Genomic DNA, 16249 nt, shown 5'->3' on the forward strand with positions numbered 1-16249 from the left:
AATGGTTTATGTACAGAAATAGCTGAAGTGACTGAAAACAGGTCCAACTTTAAACATGTGGGTTGGACATTTTAGACTTGCATCCTACATGGTGTGTGTAAAACATCTGGAGGAAACTCTTTCAGACTGCGTCATTTAAAATAAGGTTCAGACTAACTTCAATGTTTGCAGTGAGGCAGAGTGGCCTCTGAGCCACTGTGTCAGACTGGAGGAAGAGAATGTGAGGCCATGCAGGTGAGGGAACCTTGGTTCTGGATGAGTCAGCTCTGGGTCGGCCTTCTTCATTTCCCTGCAGGCACTTCCATTCCACTGACCTGGTGGGACAGGCTGACTGCTCCTGATCCTGCCCCTGGAGGCGGTCACACAGAACCGCGGGCACCCTGTGGGCTGAATGAGCCATCTGTGCTCGGTTTTATAAGTGCCGGTCCCTGACAGCACTCAATCAGTTCCACTTGTTCCTTGTCGAGGTGAAACCCGCTCAGCCGTCTTCCACCCAAACATGGACTGGACTCTGGGGCTGTTTGCTAGCTGTGTGCTGTTGGTCGAGCTGTGTGCCCGCGGCGGTGCGGCGGTGGAGAGGGTGTACTATATAGGGATTATCGAGGGCTCCTGGGATTACGCACCGAGTGGAAAAAACCTGATCAATGGCAAAACCATCAAGGAGGACGAGTAAGTAGTCAGAGTCCAGTCCAGTTGTCAGGAAGAGTAGGTGGTTACAGTTCCCCATCTGTACTGTTTTCTAAGCTTTATTATTGTTTTCTATTGTGTGGGTGTACACATGATTATGTTATGTTTTCATTTTTACTTTATTTGTGGGTGTACACAGGTCTTATGTCTTTTACTTTATTTTACTTTATTACTATTCGCACCTTTTGTCGAAGCAAATTCCTAGTTTGTGAACCTCGTTCATTTACATGGCAATAATAAACTGATTCTGATAAACTGATTCTGATTTCTTGAATCAGTCGCGTCCGGAGACCGAGAACACGTTGAAGCAGAGAGAGAGTCGACCAGAACTGACCCCCCAAGTCCTGCTCTGTTTGTTCTCACTCATCAATTTATGGTTTATTTACATTGGTTTTTTTTGTTTGTTTGTTTGTTTTTTACAAATGGTAGAATGGTATTACAACGCACAGGTTCAATCGTTAAAAAAAAACCTAGAATTCAGGACTAAGCGCTCAGGTTTGAATTGACTGGATTTTTCTAATTCATCCAAAAACCTCCAGGCTCAGATACACTTACCCACTCACACTTGCTTTAATGGTCCCAACAACACTTCAGGTTCATGTTGAGTTTGAGGTTTTAAGCTTCATGTCATCCTGTTTTTATTCATTCAGAAAACAATTCTGATGAGAGTTGGGGCTCTTTGACCTGTTGGAACACAGCTGTAGGATTGGATTTGGAGGTAGTCCTCTTTCTGTATTATTCATTCACTTTCTGCAGTGTACCAATACTACAGCATGATGCTACCACCGCCATGCTTGACAGATGGAACATTGTTGGTGGGGAAGCCTCACTTTGACTCCTCAAAACATACTCCTTGTTGTTCAAGACAAATAACTCAATTGTTGCTTGAAGGTGTCATTTTTAGAGCAGGAGGTTCTTTTTTGGTCGGCTCCTTCTCAGTCTCCTATGACGTCTTTGGTCGGCCCCCTCTCAGTCCATGCTGAAGTCTTTGGTCAGTCACTTTTCAGTCCACAATGAAGTACCAGGTTGACATCTTTCTCAGTACATGGTGATGTCCTTGGCCAGCCCCCCTCTCTGTCCTCGTGAGGTGAAGTAAAACTGGTTTCAATTTTGGACAGGGCCACTGGTGTCCCACTAGTTTGAAGTTCAAGGTGGTCTTGAGTCTTCATGTTTCATGGTTGTTCCTGAACATCCTTTAATCTGAGGGGCACAGTTTCGATCTTCTTCCAGACCTTGACAAAGTGGTGAAACAACCAAATAATTTATACCTCTGTGCAAATGTTTCACTTGGTGTACAATGACTAAAGTGGTTTAGAAATGGCCCCAGAAGACTTTCCAAACTTGTATAAATCTAAAATTCTCCTTTTTAGATACTCCCTATGTAACGAACCCCCAAATGTCTGGACCAAAATCACCACAAACACCAAGACTCAGGTTAAAAAGTTTATTTTTCTTTGTGGGGCCTTGCCTCTCAAAGTGAACCTGGCTCTAGTGTCGGTCTCAGGGTAAACGACTGGAACGAGTCTAAGGACAGGGAGAGAACGGTTAGTGGCCCGACAGGAGACAGAAGCAAAAGCAAAAGTCAGAATACGGAAACCACTAACCGTTACTCTGTCAGGAGGGGGTTCAGAGGAGCTGAGACGTTCCAGCACGGTGGGGTCGCTGCAGGGGGATGGTCCTGGTGAGAGGAGACAGCCAGCTGCAGTGAAGAGCTCGAGGATGGATGGAAGGAGATGACACACTGGTCCGTGAGGCGTGAGGCGAAGTCAATCAGGCGAGGGTCGAAACCGGAGATCAGAAGAGCGTCAGTCCAAAGCAGGAGCAGGCGAGGAGGCAGTGTGAAGGAGGCGTAGATCGGTGCCGATGAATGGAGGCGTAGATCCGGTGAGGAGCGGTCTAGAGGCGAAGTCAGGCGAGCGAAGGTCCCAGAACGAGAAGTCAGCACGAGGAGGCGAGGATACATAAACCAAGGAGCGGGACAGGAGCAAGGAATGCAAAAAAAACCCAAAAACTGGACAGGAGGGGAACTATGAAAAAGAAACAAAACACTACAAGGGAAACCGGAAACTATGAGCGCTGGATAACTACTTGCAGTAAAACTGTGTTTGACTATCTGGCACTCACCCTTCTTCTTCTTCTTCTTGGTTTTTATTGGCGGTTGGCAAAAAACTTTAAGTAGCATTACCGCCACTTACCGGTATGGAGTGTGGTTCGAAATGGTCTATATACTTTCTTTTTCTACCTAATCCCTCCATTAATTCCTGATTAAACATACACACTTACTTATATAACCTAACTTGCATATAGTTATATATCTTTCTCTACTCAGATTCTATGGAATAACTTTGTTTTTTTAAGATACCGAATAATTATTTGAATATGTCTACTTCCCAGATCTCTCCTCAAAAATTCTATTAAATTAAACTTTTCTTTACTACCTTCGCACTCTTTCAACATGCATCTTCTCTCTTCTTCATATTTACAACACTCTAAAATAACATGTTCTATTGTTTCAAACTTCTCACAATACTCACATTTTCCATTTTTATGCTTCTGTATTTTAAAAAGCGAATAATTAAGCCCTGTATGACCGAACCTTAACCTTGTTATTATTCTTTCCTCCTTCCTACTTCTTCTTCCTCTTCTTTTCCTTCCCACAGCCTTCTGAATTTTATAAAACCACCTTCCTGTTAATCCTTCGTCCCACCTTCTCTGCCATATTTTCTTCAGTTCTTCTTTGACTTTACTTTTCCCTTCAGAGTTACTCATCCTAACTGTGAAACTAATAGGATTATGTGTTGCCTTCTTTGCCGTTTTATCAGCATTCTCATTTCCTACTAACCCTATATGTGCTGGAACCCACACAAATATCACTACTAACCCCATATTTTGTATTCTAAACAGAGTATGATATATTTCTAATAAGATATCCATCCTACTATCTGTGTTATTATATTTTATACTTATCAAAGCTGAACTTGAATCTGAGCAAATTATTGCTTGCAATGGTTTTACATCCTCTATCCATTGTAATGCCAAAAGTATTGCTAACAATTCTCCTGTATAAATTGATAGCCTATCCGTGACTCGCTTCCCTATATTCACATTGAATTCTGGGATTGTAAATGCTATTCCTATTCTTCCGTCAATTTTTGATGCATCTGTATAAATTTGAACATGTCCATAATAACTATTTAAATGCAATTGCACTGCAAACCTATCTATTACATGTGATTTTTCCTGTTTCTTTGCCATTATTGATAAATCTACTATAGTTTCTGGTAGAATCCAGGGTGGTATAACTGATATTGGATCTGATTGACTAATTTCTAAAGTGTCCACTTTTAGTTCCTTTAAGTCCTTTTCAATTTTCCATCCATAACTTCTCATCTCTTTCTTTTCTTTTTCCCAACATGGTTTTAGAATTTCCTGAGTTGGATGTCCTTCCTTATTGCCCATCAAATTTAACCAGTAATTAATTCCTAACTTAGTCCTCCTTAAATCTAGTGGCATTTCCCCCGTTTCTACTTCTAATGCTGCCGTTGGTGTTGTTTTGAATGCTCCAGTACATAATCTTAGTGCTTGATGTTGAATACTATCTAATTTATCCAAATGAGTTTTGGCTGCTGAACTGTACACTAAGCATCCATAATCAATGTCAGATCTAATTATCCCCATATAAATCTGCTGTAACGATTGTCTCTCTGCTCCCCAATCATTACCCACCAAACATCTTAATATATTCAACTTTCTCTTACATTTATCGACAATCTTTTGGATGTGAATATTCCACTTTAATTTTTCATCAAACCACAAACCTAAGAATTTTATACTCTTTACCTGTTCGATTTTTTGATTATATAATTTTAATTCTATTATCTTATTTGTTTGGTTTTTTTTTGAAAATATAATTACCTTCGTTTTGTCCACTGAAAATTTGAATCCCCATTGCCTTGCCCACAACTCTATATTAATAATAGCCTGTTGCATTTTTTTAACTATAAACTCCACATTCTTTCCTCTTTTCCAAATAGCTCCATCATCTGCAAAGAGTGAACAGCCCATGTCCTTTCCAATATCTACAAATATGTCATTTATCATAATCGAAAACAATAATGGACTTATTATACTCCCCTGCGGTGTGCCATTTTCCACTACATATTTATCTGAAACTACCTCCCCTATTCTTACTTGTAATTTTCTGTTTGTTAAAAAGTCTTTAATCCATTCATATATTTTCCCTTGTATCCCTAATTTGTATAATTTAATTAATAAACCCTCTACCCACATCATATCATACGCTTTTTCAATATCAAAAAATACTGCCACTACACTTTCCTTGTTTACTTGTGCTCTTCTTACTTCATGCTCTAAGCATAACATTGCGTCATTAGTACTCCTACCTTTCCGAAAACCACTTTGATAATTAGAGATATATCCCTTTTTATTCAAATAATACACTAATCTACTATTAATCATTTTTTCCATTATCTTGCATAAATTTGAAGTTAATGCTATTGGCCTATAACTTTCTGGTTTTGAATGATCTTTTCCTGGTTTAGCTATTGGTACAATAAGAGATTCCTTCCATAACTCTGGCAATTTCCCCTCCTCCCATATTTTATTAAACAATGTCAATATTATCATTTTTGACTTCTCACTTAGTTGGTTTATCATTCTATACCAAATTTTATCTTTACCTGGCGCCGTGTTTTTGGTATTTTTAAGCACTTTATTTAATTCCACTTTGGTAAACTCCACGTTCAAAAAATTATTTGTATCTTCCTCACTCTCCATTAAATTTTTATACTTAAGGACAGTACATTCTCTTCCTTTTCTTCCCTCCTTGCTAACATTATTTGTACTATGTATCTTACTAAATACTTTAGCCAATACCTCAGCTTTATCCTCATCCCTAATTATATCCTCATTCTCAACTTTTAATACAGGATAATCAAATTCTCTTTTAACTCCATTCATTTTTTTAATTATTTTCCAAATCTTCTCAATTTTTGTATCTCTTCCTATTGTACTACAAAAATTTCTCCAATAATCTCTCTTAGCTGTCTTTATAATCCTCCTTACTAGTGCTTGCTTCCTTTTATACTCAATTAAGTTCAAATAAATTGGGTTACGTTTTAATACCTTCAAGGCTTTATTTCTTAATTTAATTGCATCTTTACACTCACTAGTCCACCATGGCACCTTTTTCTTATCATTATTACTCCCTGACTTTTTTATAGAATTTTCTGCAGCTTCCATTATTATCTTTGATATACTCTCATTTACTTCATTTATATTCATATTAAAATCTACCTTATTTAAATACATTTCACTTAAATACCTAAACTTACTCCAATCTGCCTTATTAAAGTTCAATCTTTCCCCTCTATTTTTATATTTATTTCCTATTATTCCTACCCTTATAGTTATAGGATAATGATCACTGCCTACTGTATTTTCTTTATCAACTGACCACTCACAGATACCAGCAATATCATTCGATACTATTGTTATATCTATAGTTGATTCCTTCCCCGTTTTAACATTGATTCTTGTTCCGCTTCTCTCATTGATACATACCAAATTTTTCAATTCAATTACTTCTTCTATAATCTGCCCATTTTTATCATTACTATTACCCCACATTGTACTTTTTGCATTGAAATCCCCACACCAGATTACTCTCCCCTCCAAATAATCTAATAGTTCCCCCATTATTTCAACCGATAATGATTTACATGGATTATAGAAATTTATTATTTTAAATTTACGTCCCTGCTCCCATATCTCAATTACTATGAATTCTAGCTCTTTCCCTTTTCCTACAACCTGATATTGTACCCCTTGTTTTATAAATATTCCACATCCTCCTCCCCCTCCTTCTTCACGATCTCTTCTTACACTAACATAACCCCTAATCACAAAATCTAATTTTGCTTTTAACCACGTTTCCTGCACACATATTACATCCGGTTCGCTTTCAAGTTCTTCAATATAACCTTTAAATTCTTGTCCATTAGCTATCAGGCTTCTAGCATTCCATTGAAGTATTAGCATAAACTACTTTCACCTGCTGTTCCCGGCTTCTTATCCTCCTCTAACTTTTTATTTATTTCTTCCCATGTTCCTTCCTTGAATCCCAAGAATTTTTCGGCTCCTTTCACTATTATTTTAATCTTCTCTGTTTTGTTCTTAGCTTGAACAGTACAGTTGATAACATATGCTATAAATAAGACTAGATTTTCCAGTGAGTAAATGACTTTATCTTCTGGTATTACTTTAGTTTGCTGTTTTGTTTGGTTCCCCGTTTGCTCGACCCCTCTTTTTTCCTGTTCCTTCACACTTTTTACAGCTTCTGCATAGCTAATATTTTTAGTTGTTTTTATCTGCACAACTTCTTTAGCCCTCTTCCTGACCTCACACCCTCCGAACGTGACTCTATGCTTTCCCCCACAGTTACAACATTTCTCTTCTACATCTTCCTTACATTCTTCAAATTTATGATCTTCCCCACATTTTGGACATCTCTGCTTTCCTTTACATACTGCCGCAATGTGTCCGTACCTTTGGCATTTATAGCACCGAAGTGGTGGAGGTACATAAGGTCTGACTTGGAAGCTTATATATCCTATTTTTATGCTCATTGGCAGCTCTTTTCCCTCAAACTCCATTAGAATGGACTGACTCCCCACTCTCTTCCCATCCACAGTTCTTGACAGCCTTTTCATATTAGTCACCTTTGCTCCAACTATATTTTTCTTAAGTTTTTCTAGATCCTCATCTAGAGGGATCCCATATATCACTCCTCTAGTTTTTATATTTTCTCCCAACATTTTTTTCTCCAGCACCACTCTTTTACATATGTTATCCACATTGAAGGCTTTATTCTTTTGCTCTATATCCTTACATTCTATCAAAAGGCTTCCGTCTCTCAAAATCTTCACCATTTCAACATCTCCTATTTTCTTTTTAATTTCTTTTGACACCCCAATTGGGCTGATTTTCTCTTGACCGTCCTCGCTCTTAAGTTTCAGAATTACTTTAAATTTCTCATTCCCAACTTTTCTCCTTACAACCCTTTCTTCCTCTGAATTGCTTTCTTCTAGATCCCTTTTACTTCCTTGATTATCTCTAACACCCTTTCCTTCACCTAGTTTCATTCCACCCCGTCCTCTTCCTCTCCCTCTTCCCACTGTCGTCCACCCTTCTGGTTCCCCTTCTTCTTCATTACCTAACTCCATTTCCATCCGAACCATTCACACACCAGCTTATGCCAATTACCGCCTTTTCCACACTCCAAGTTTGGTGTAGTTTTGAATTGTCGTTCAACTCAAACTCTCCTCCGACGCAGATCAACGTTAGCTTCCTCTACCGCCCTCTGGCACTCACCCTGTGTGCAGGTCAGGTTTATAAAGGGTGAAGCGACAGGTGCATTTAATGAGAGGTAATCAGTGCAGAGTGTGCTGGAGAGAAGACAACCTTAAACCCACATGCAGCCAGAGGAGAGGAGCTCAATGAGTGCTGCAGAAAACAGAATCACAACCCCAAACATAAATAAAAAGAGGAAGGTAAAGAAAAGAAGGTTTACAGACACCAAGCAGTGAACAGAGTGAAAAAGATTTGACTCGAACAGGCGTGAATCGTGACACCCTAAGTTTCTTGGACTTTCTCGTTGTTGAATATTGTTCAGTCCCATGAGTGCTGTCAAACAAATCTCCTTTATCCTGACTGAAAGAACCAGCCAGCTGCAGCTGATCATGATCACTAATTAGACGTTAACAAGCCTTCTTGTTGTCAAGTTAAAACACATTCAAGGATCTTCAGCAACACTTCTGCTAAAAGTTGAGGTGAATGTATGTAGAGCGGCTGTGGCTGAATGGCTAGAGCAGTTGTCCTCCAATGCGAGAGTTGGGGGTTTGATTCCACCAGCAGTCACATACCAAAGTGTCCCTGGGCAAGACACTGAACCCTTCATTGCCTCCAATGTGTGTCCCATCAGTGTATGATTGTGTAAAATCACTGATTATTCTTTGTATAGATCTAGTAGAGTGCTGTATGAATGGGTAAATGAGGACACAGAGTGTAGTGTAAAGTGCTTTGAGTGTCTTGATAAGATAGAAAGGTGCTGTATAAGTACAGTCCATTTACCATTTATACTGTATATTTGAGCCTGACTCTTCATGTCGACCTCCTGATTTTTGTCCTAGAACTTTTTAAAGTTGGATGTTGTGTACTCATTCCATCCATCCATCTTCTATTGCTTATCTGTAATCGAGTTGCGGAGGCAACAGGTCAAGGTGAGGAACCCAAACATCCCTGTCCCCGGTGACACTTCTCAGCTCGTTCTAGGGGACCCTGAGGCATTTCCAGGCCAGAGAAGATACACCATCCTTCCAGCAACTTCTGGGTCTTCCCCGGAGCCTGGGAAGGCATCCAGGAGGCTTCTTAATCAGATGCCCAAACCAACTTAACTGACTCCTTTTGATGCGGAGGAGCAGTGGCTCTATTCCAAGCTCCTACTGGATGATTGAGCGACTCACTTTATCTCTAAGGCTGTGCCCAGCCACACTGCGAAGGAAGCCCATTTCAGCCGCTTGTTTTCAGGATATTGTTCTTTCAGTCATGATCCAGACCTCATGACAATAGGCGAGGGTTGGACAGACAGACCATTAAATCGAGAGATTTGTTTTTTGACTCAGTTCTTTCTTCACCAAGACCGACCGAAGCAATGCCCTCATTACTGAAAATGAGGCCCCAATCCATCGATCCATCTCCTGCTCCATCCTACCATCACTTACGAACAAGACACCCAGATACTTGAACTCCTCCACCTGAGGCAGACACTCTCCCCCAGCCTGGAGGGGGCATTTTACCTGTTTCCGGTTGAGAACCTTGGACACAGACTTTGAGGAACTAACTCTCATCCCAGCCTCTTCACATTCATCCCCCTCTGAAAAACAGCAGATTAAACAATTTACTAAAAATCCGAAAATGAACAGGATATTCATGCTCATAGGGTACTGAAAGTATTTAAACTTTTTTTTAAACTGCAACAATGATCCTAACGGGAAATACTCCCCGTTTTGAATGTCTAAATAAAGTTGCAGTAAAAACTTTGAAATTGATACTTTGCCACCTTCTGAGACTGATGGAGTTCTTATCGTTGTTTCATGGAGTTATTCAGAAGCTGATAAAGAAAAGTACTTTTGAAGAGCGGGTGATTAGAAGTAACAAATAGAAAATGCTGTCTGAAAACAAGAGAAGGCTAAAAACATTTGCACAGTCTTAACCTTCTGAACCAACACACACAATTAAGAACACAGTTTACATCGACACAGTCCGAGAATAAAACTCACTCCTGTCAACGTTTACAGATAATATCTTGTAAAGGTTCACTTTTGTGACTTGGGTCTTTTTGTTTATTTCTTCACGCCTTCATTTTTATTAAAGAGCTTTTATTTTTATGAAATGTTGGATTTCTGATTCAACTCAAATCAAGCTGTTTTTTTTAATTAATAAACAGTTTTTATTCATTTTGGTATCATGGTTTTTCTGCATGAGACCAGGATTAAAATGTTATAAACTGCTAATTAAATAATTGTAACAAATACAGTAATGAGCCCACAGTCAGCTCATTAGCTCTTTGCTGTTTGCAGATAGATAATTAAAATGTGTTGAATTGTAAACAATAAATTGATTGAATTCATGTTTTTATGTTTTAATCTAGTCTAGTCTTTATGACCTGCAGACTCTGCTGGGAAACAGTCTTTGCTGCAGGTTCAGTAACTACCTGTTAACCTGTTGAAACATGTAATCATCACAGACACATGTCCAATTGTTACACACTGAGGTGCAGAATTACATTTACTTTCATTAAACATTTGACTTTAACTCATCTGTGACAAATAATACAAATAAGTCATTTCAAAACTAAACTGCATCCTTCGGTCAAACCTCATAATGTGTGAAATAGTGGAATAAATGCTACAGTATTTTAACATAACTGTAATTTTTTTGTTACACAACAGTGATCTGACTTTGACCTTTTGAAAATGTTCATACAGGTTGAAAATCCTATTGATGTTTTTGTTTCTGTCTATCTCAGGCATGCACATATATTTCTAGAAAAAGGACCACATCGTATCGGCAGGGTCTATAAGAAAGCCATGTACCGGGAGTACACCGATGCCTCTTTCACACACTTGGCTCCACGACCTGCTTGGCTGGGCATTCTGGGACCCATAATGAAAGCTGAGGTTAATGATGTCATCAAGATCCACCTGAGGAACTTTGCAAGCAGGGCCTACTCCTTACACCCCCATGGGATTTTCTATGACAAGGACACTGAAGGTATGCAATGATTTACACAAAAACATAGAATCGGAGGAAGGTCCTGTAGTAACACTGTAATATCAGCTAGTGTTGTAGTACTCGAGACCGATCTTGGTCTCGAGAATACTTTTTGATGGTCTCGGTCTCGTTTCAGACTTGACTGCTTTTGGTCTCGGTCTTGTCTCGGTCTCGGACATTGAGGACTCGAGATTTTATTTCAAAATCAGTCAAGACCACAACTGTGGAAATATCACTAAATTGCCAGATTATTGTCCAGTTTATTTGTCAACACCTTTGTTTTTATTGGATGTAAAATGTACTCATTCAAATCCAAGCGATAACATGACTCCAAGCTGATACATTAATTCAAAAGCAAAAAGTTGCAGTATGTGACTTTTATTTAAATATTTTTATAAAAGTTAAATGTTTTTTTTACATATTTGTTAAAACTGTCACCATGTTGTGACAGTATTGTATAAGACAGATAATCTGTGAAAAGACTGAGCTCCAAGGCTTGAGGTCTTGATCTCGACTTGGTCTCGGACCCTAAAAGTCTTGGTCTTGTCTCGGTCTCAGTAGACTCTGGTCTTGGTCTTGACTTGGTCTCGGGTTAGGTGGTCTTGACTACAACACTAATATCAGCCGTGAGCACTTTGAGCTGCACACCGCAGGTGTTAGATCAATCTGGGTGTTTGGTAGCATTAGCTGTCCCCACACTTCCTGCAGGCCTGAAAGAAGCATGTAATCATGCAAAATCATGCACTAAATGGAAACCATGACACAAAGATGTCCATCCATCCATCCATTATCTTTTGCACGTTTCTTCCATTTTGGGTCACAGGGGTCACCAGTGCCCATGTCCAGCAACCACTGTGCGAGGGGCGGGGTATACCCTGGACGGGTTGCAAGTCACAAATATGTAATTAAATAAAATAAAACTAAAAACAGGGGTGCGGGTGGAATCCTCCTCTGACAGCTGACGCTTCGACTGGGTCCAGTCCAGTTAAGCTTCAGGTGGGTTGCTGGCAGTGAACCATCTGGAGTTTTTTTTACTTCTTTCAACCAAACGGCGGTGAGCGGCTGGTGATCCAAATTGGATCGTCAGCCGTGCACGTCCGATGACGCAATCAAAAGTTCGACACTGACCCGGCCCGCCCATCCAGCACATTATTTTTTTCCACATGTATTTGTGAGGCGTGGGGCCAGGTTTGAAATGACAGCTCTAGCCAGCGCCCAACAAAATCACGTGACTGCGACTAGTCGAGGTGAATTAAAAAAACGTGCAATATGCCCTAGAATCAACTAGTCAACTAGTCGCCTCAACCCCTAGTGACTCAGAGGCTGAAGTCTCCTCAAAAGTTCACCTGTCATCTGTTGGAGGGGCCAACTGGCTCTGGATGTCAACTGGGATTTACCACTCCTCTGTGTTGGGATTCTGATTGGTGTTCACCTGGCAGACAGCTGGAGCCTCAGTTCTGGTTGAAGTCAGGTGCTGAAGTTCTGCTGAGCTACTGCGGTTCTGCAACTCTTCAGCGGCTGTCATCTTTTGTTGAAAGCTTGACTTGAAAACTTAAATTAAAAACTCTAACTTTTAACAGTTAGAAATCCTTTATCTTTTCTTCCGTTTCTCTTTTTCCTTGAGATGTCTCCTCTGAAGTGAAACTTAACTCTCAGAGTGGGCAACACATCATTGGCTCACCCATGAGAGAAGATTATGGCTGTTAACTTTCTCAACCTATCAGAGGTCAGAATTCAATTTTAAGGAGGTTCTGATGAATCATGGATCGTCTTTGTTCTCATACAAAAACTTATATAATTAAATCTAAAATCCTTATTTCTGCCTTATAGTTTCATTCTAAGCGAAAAATAAGACAAAGTTATATTATCTTAACGACTATTACTTAAAAACACATACTTTTCATGAACATTAACAAGAGAATGACATTGAAATGACATATTTCAGTTAATACAGTATTCAAATAAACATGCAGGTTGATCTAAAGGAGTCGCTGTTGAACCGTCCATCTCCTGAAAAAGGAAGGTCAAGTGAACAAAGGACTTAACGTATTATCGCAACACTTCTCAACTCTGGGAATTAAAGTTGAGAAAGAACCAATGTTTTGATAAGGAAAAATATCAAACATAGAGATTCAGATGTTTCAAAAACTCCAAGGTTAAGTTCATATAAAAAGTGTCTTAGAACAAAGATCTCTCAGTTATTGAGTTCATTATTGGGTTTAAAAGTTGGTACAGAATAACATCTTTATTATGAATTATTGTTCAACTTGGGGAATTGTGAACTGGAACAAAGAATGTTTTGTAAAATATGACGTCTTTTCCCAAAACAATGGATGAATATCTTATTTTAATAGTTAGAAACTAAACAGAGTGTCTCTTTCAGGTGAGGTGTGGCTCTACAATATTATTTACAGAATCGAGTGAAATGGAAAAGAAAATATTGTAAAAGAATAGAAAATACTTTTGTCCTTTAATAGGGTAATTTTATATTGTTGCAACAACAAATAATTAAACTAAAATACAAAAGAAAACTTCTGAAATAAAAAATACTACAATAAATACTACTAAAAAGTGTAATCTGTTTAAACAAGTTTAAAAATGAAGATTGTTACTCATTGAAAATTGAAAGATGTTGCACGTTAAGTATTATAATTGAATTTATTGAACTCCTACAGTTTGATTTAATATATTTCATAAGTGCCTACAGTAATTAAAAACAACAAATGTCTAAATAAAGTAAGGTTTATAAAAGACAAAATGTGCCTGAGACACAATCATTACCACTCTTTTAGTTAAAATAAACTATCAACATAAAGCAAAAAGATGACACTCATATTTATTTTTTTCCATTTTTATTTGACTTAAGTGATCAATTTATGATGTGTTTACAACAATAAAGTAAATATTTGTTATTTTAACTGAGGAAAATAGAATAGAAAAGAATAAAATAGAATAGAATAGAGTTGTCTTTATTGTCAGTGCATGGCTTGTACAAAATGAGATTGGACGGTCCATCCTGCTTTGATGTGTCTGTAATATCTGTCATAAATAACACCAGTAAACTAAAACAAATTGAATTATCATTAAACAACAAACATGCATTAAAGGTAATTAGGTGTGTGTGGGGGGGGGGAGGGTATCAGAGGTACCGAATTTTTCACCATATAAGTCGCATCTTTTTGCATAAATTTGCAAGTCCTGTGACTTATACACCGAAGCGACTAATATACGTTTTCCCCCCATATTGCTAACCCAATTTTTGGCTGAAATCTGATGATTTCATTCATTCTGACTTGGAAAATATTGAACACTACCATTTTCAGCGACTAGAGGGCCCTTTGTTTATGGCAAGCCAAGTGTCTCATTAATAGGTAAAAGTGGCTATTAATGAGACACTTGGCTTGCCATAAAAGCCACTTTCATCTTGCTCCGGAACTCCTGGAGCAAACATCAAATCAGCTGCCTTTCGCCACACCGCCCAGGTGAAATGCAACTGATTTTACCATTAAAGTGCATTCATTAAGGAAAAGTTCAACTGAGACACACCTTTACTATAACGTTGAGCAAACAAATAATTGTTTTTAGGTGGTAATCTTGGTAAATTTCGACGACATGCACAGCGAGTCCTCCCTCGGCATACTCCAGCATCCGCAAATGGATTTTTGAAATGCATTTGATTTGACCAATATAATGCATTTATTAAGGAAAAGTTCAACTGAGACACACCGTCCATCCATTATCTTTACCCGCTTATTCCATTTTGGGTCACGGGGGTCGCCGTTGCCCATGTCCAGCAATCACTGTGCGAGGGGCGGGGTACACCCTGGATGGGCCACAAGTCCATCACAGGGCCACATAGAGACAAACGAGACAAACAACCATTCACTCTCTCACTCACACCTAGGGACAATTTAGAGTTACCAATCAGCCTAACATGCATGTTTTTTTGTCTGTGGGAGGAAACCGGAGCACCCAGAGAAAACCCACACATGCACGGAGAGAACATGCAAACTCCACCCAGAAAGGCCCCCGGACTGGGGTTTGAACCAAGGACCTGCTCGCTGAGAGGCAGCAGCTCTACCAGTTGCGCCACCATGCTGCCCGCTGAGACACACCTTTATTATAATTTTGAGAAAACAAATAATTGTTTTTAAGTGTTAATCTTGTTAAATTCTTGTTAAAGTCCTCCTGTGCACAGTCCTGCGGCCGCCTTTGACAGCCAATCGATTTTTGGCACAACACCCGACCACTTTTCCGGGTGGTCAGCAGCAATGTTCCCTCTAATTTTTCATGTGTCTGGGCAACACACAAACTCCCTGAGCACACTGAGGGCCACTGTGAGCAACATCAGATGTGCACACTGTGGTCACACTCCAGTATCACACCTGGTCAAAACCTGGGATCATAGCAAGTTACATGGGCTATTAAATCAAATTGCATCAGCAATGTCTATTAGTTTACTTTTAATATAAGTGATTTGGCCCACTTCAAATGAAAAAGACAATAATCTTTTTGTTCATGAGATGTATAGTTTGTAAAATGTGAGAGTCATGCACTGGTCTGGGTGAGGGTCCTGTTCTGTAAAATGTTTAGCAACACGGTGGCCATTGGTGTCAGAAGCATATTTGTAATGTAGGGTCGGGGGGGGTACTGAGGGTCCTCTCCCAGAAATTTTTGAATAACGCAGATGACATTTCCTGCATTCTGGTGCATTTTAACAGGTTGTTTAACATCTAGTTTTGCCTACATAAATAAACAGTTGATTTGATAACTATTTTAGAGTTAAGGGCACAACAAGACCTGCCTGACCAACAGCTCTCCTTGTGTGAATAGAGCATGCTCCGCTTCTCTCACGCATCCTAATCACAGTCTAAGAAACACAGTGTAGCCTAAGTTAAGTTTTAGGAGGGGAAAAAAAAATCACTAGCCAATGTGAAACATGATGGATGATGATCATATTGCTTTATGCTAAGCCATTGGTAAGAAAGAGTTTTTATTATTATCATCCATCATGTTTATTAGTAGCTTAAAATACCTGATTAAAATTCCAGTAATGGGCTAAGTCTACTGTAACCTTACCCATGTTGTAGGGTCAAGAGGCAAACATAGCATTAACACAGTATGAACAATATTCAGGAATTGTTTCTCTTTCAACCGGGTCAGTTCCAAGTTTTTTGAAACAAACGATTTTAAATCTGATCTTGAAAAA

At 39.0% G+C, this 16249-nt stretch overlaps 1 protein-coding gene across 1 annotated transcript in view; it reads left to right on the forward strand.

Annotated features, from left to right (window-relative positions):
- The first annotated feature begins 499 nt into the window (after positions 1-499).
- Positions 500-16249, forward strand: part of LOC119420890 (ferroxidase HEPHL1-like) — a 39395-nt gene continuing 23645 nt past the window's right edge. Inside the window, exons 1-2 of the mRNA XM_037688311.1 lie at positions 500-669; positions 10796-11040. Coding sequence (XP_037544239.1) covers positions 500-669; positions 10796-11040 — 415 coding nt within the window. The remainder of the gene's footprint in view (positions 670-10795; positions 11041-16249) is intronic.

This window comes from Nematolebias whitei, chromosome 14, assembly GCF_014905685.2.
Source record: "Nematolebias whitei isolate Nwh7 chromosome 14, NemWhi1, whole genome shotgun sequence".
NCBI lineage: Eukaryota > Metazoa > Chordata > Actinopteri > Cyprinodontiformes > Rivulidae > Nematolebias > Nematolebias whitei.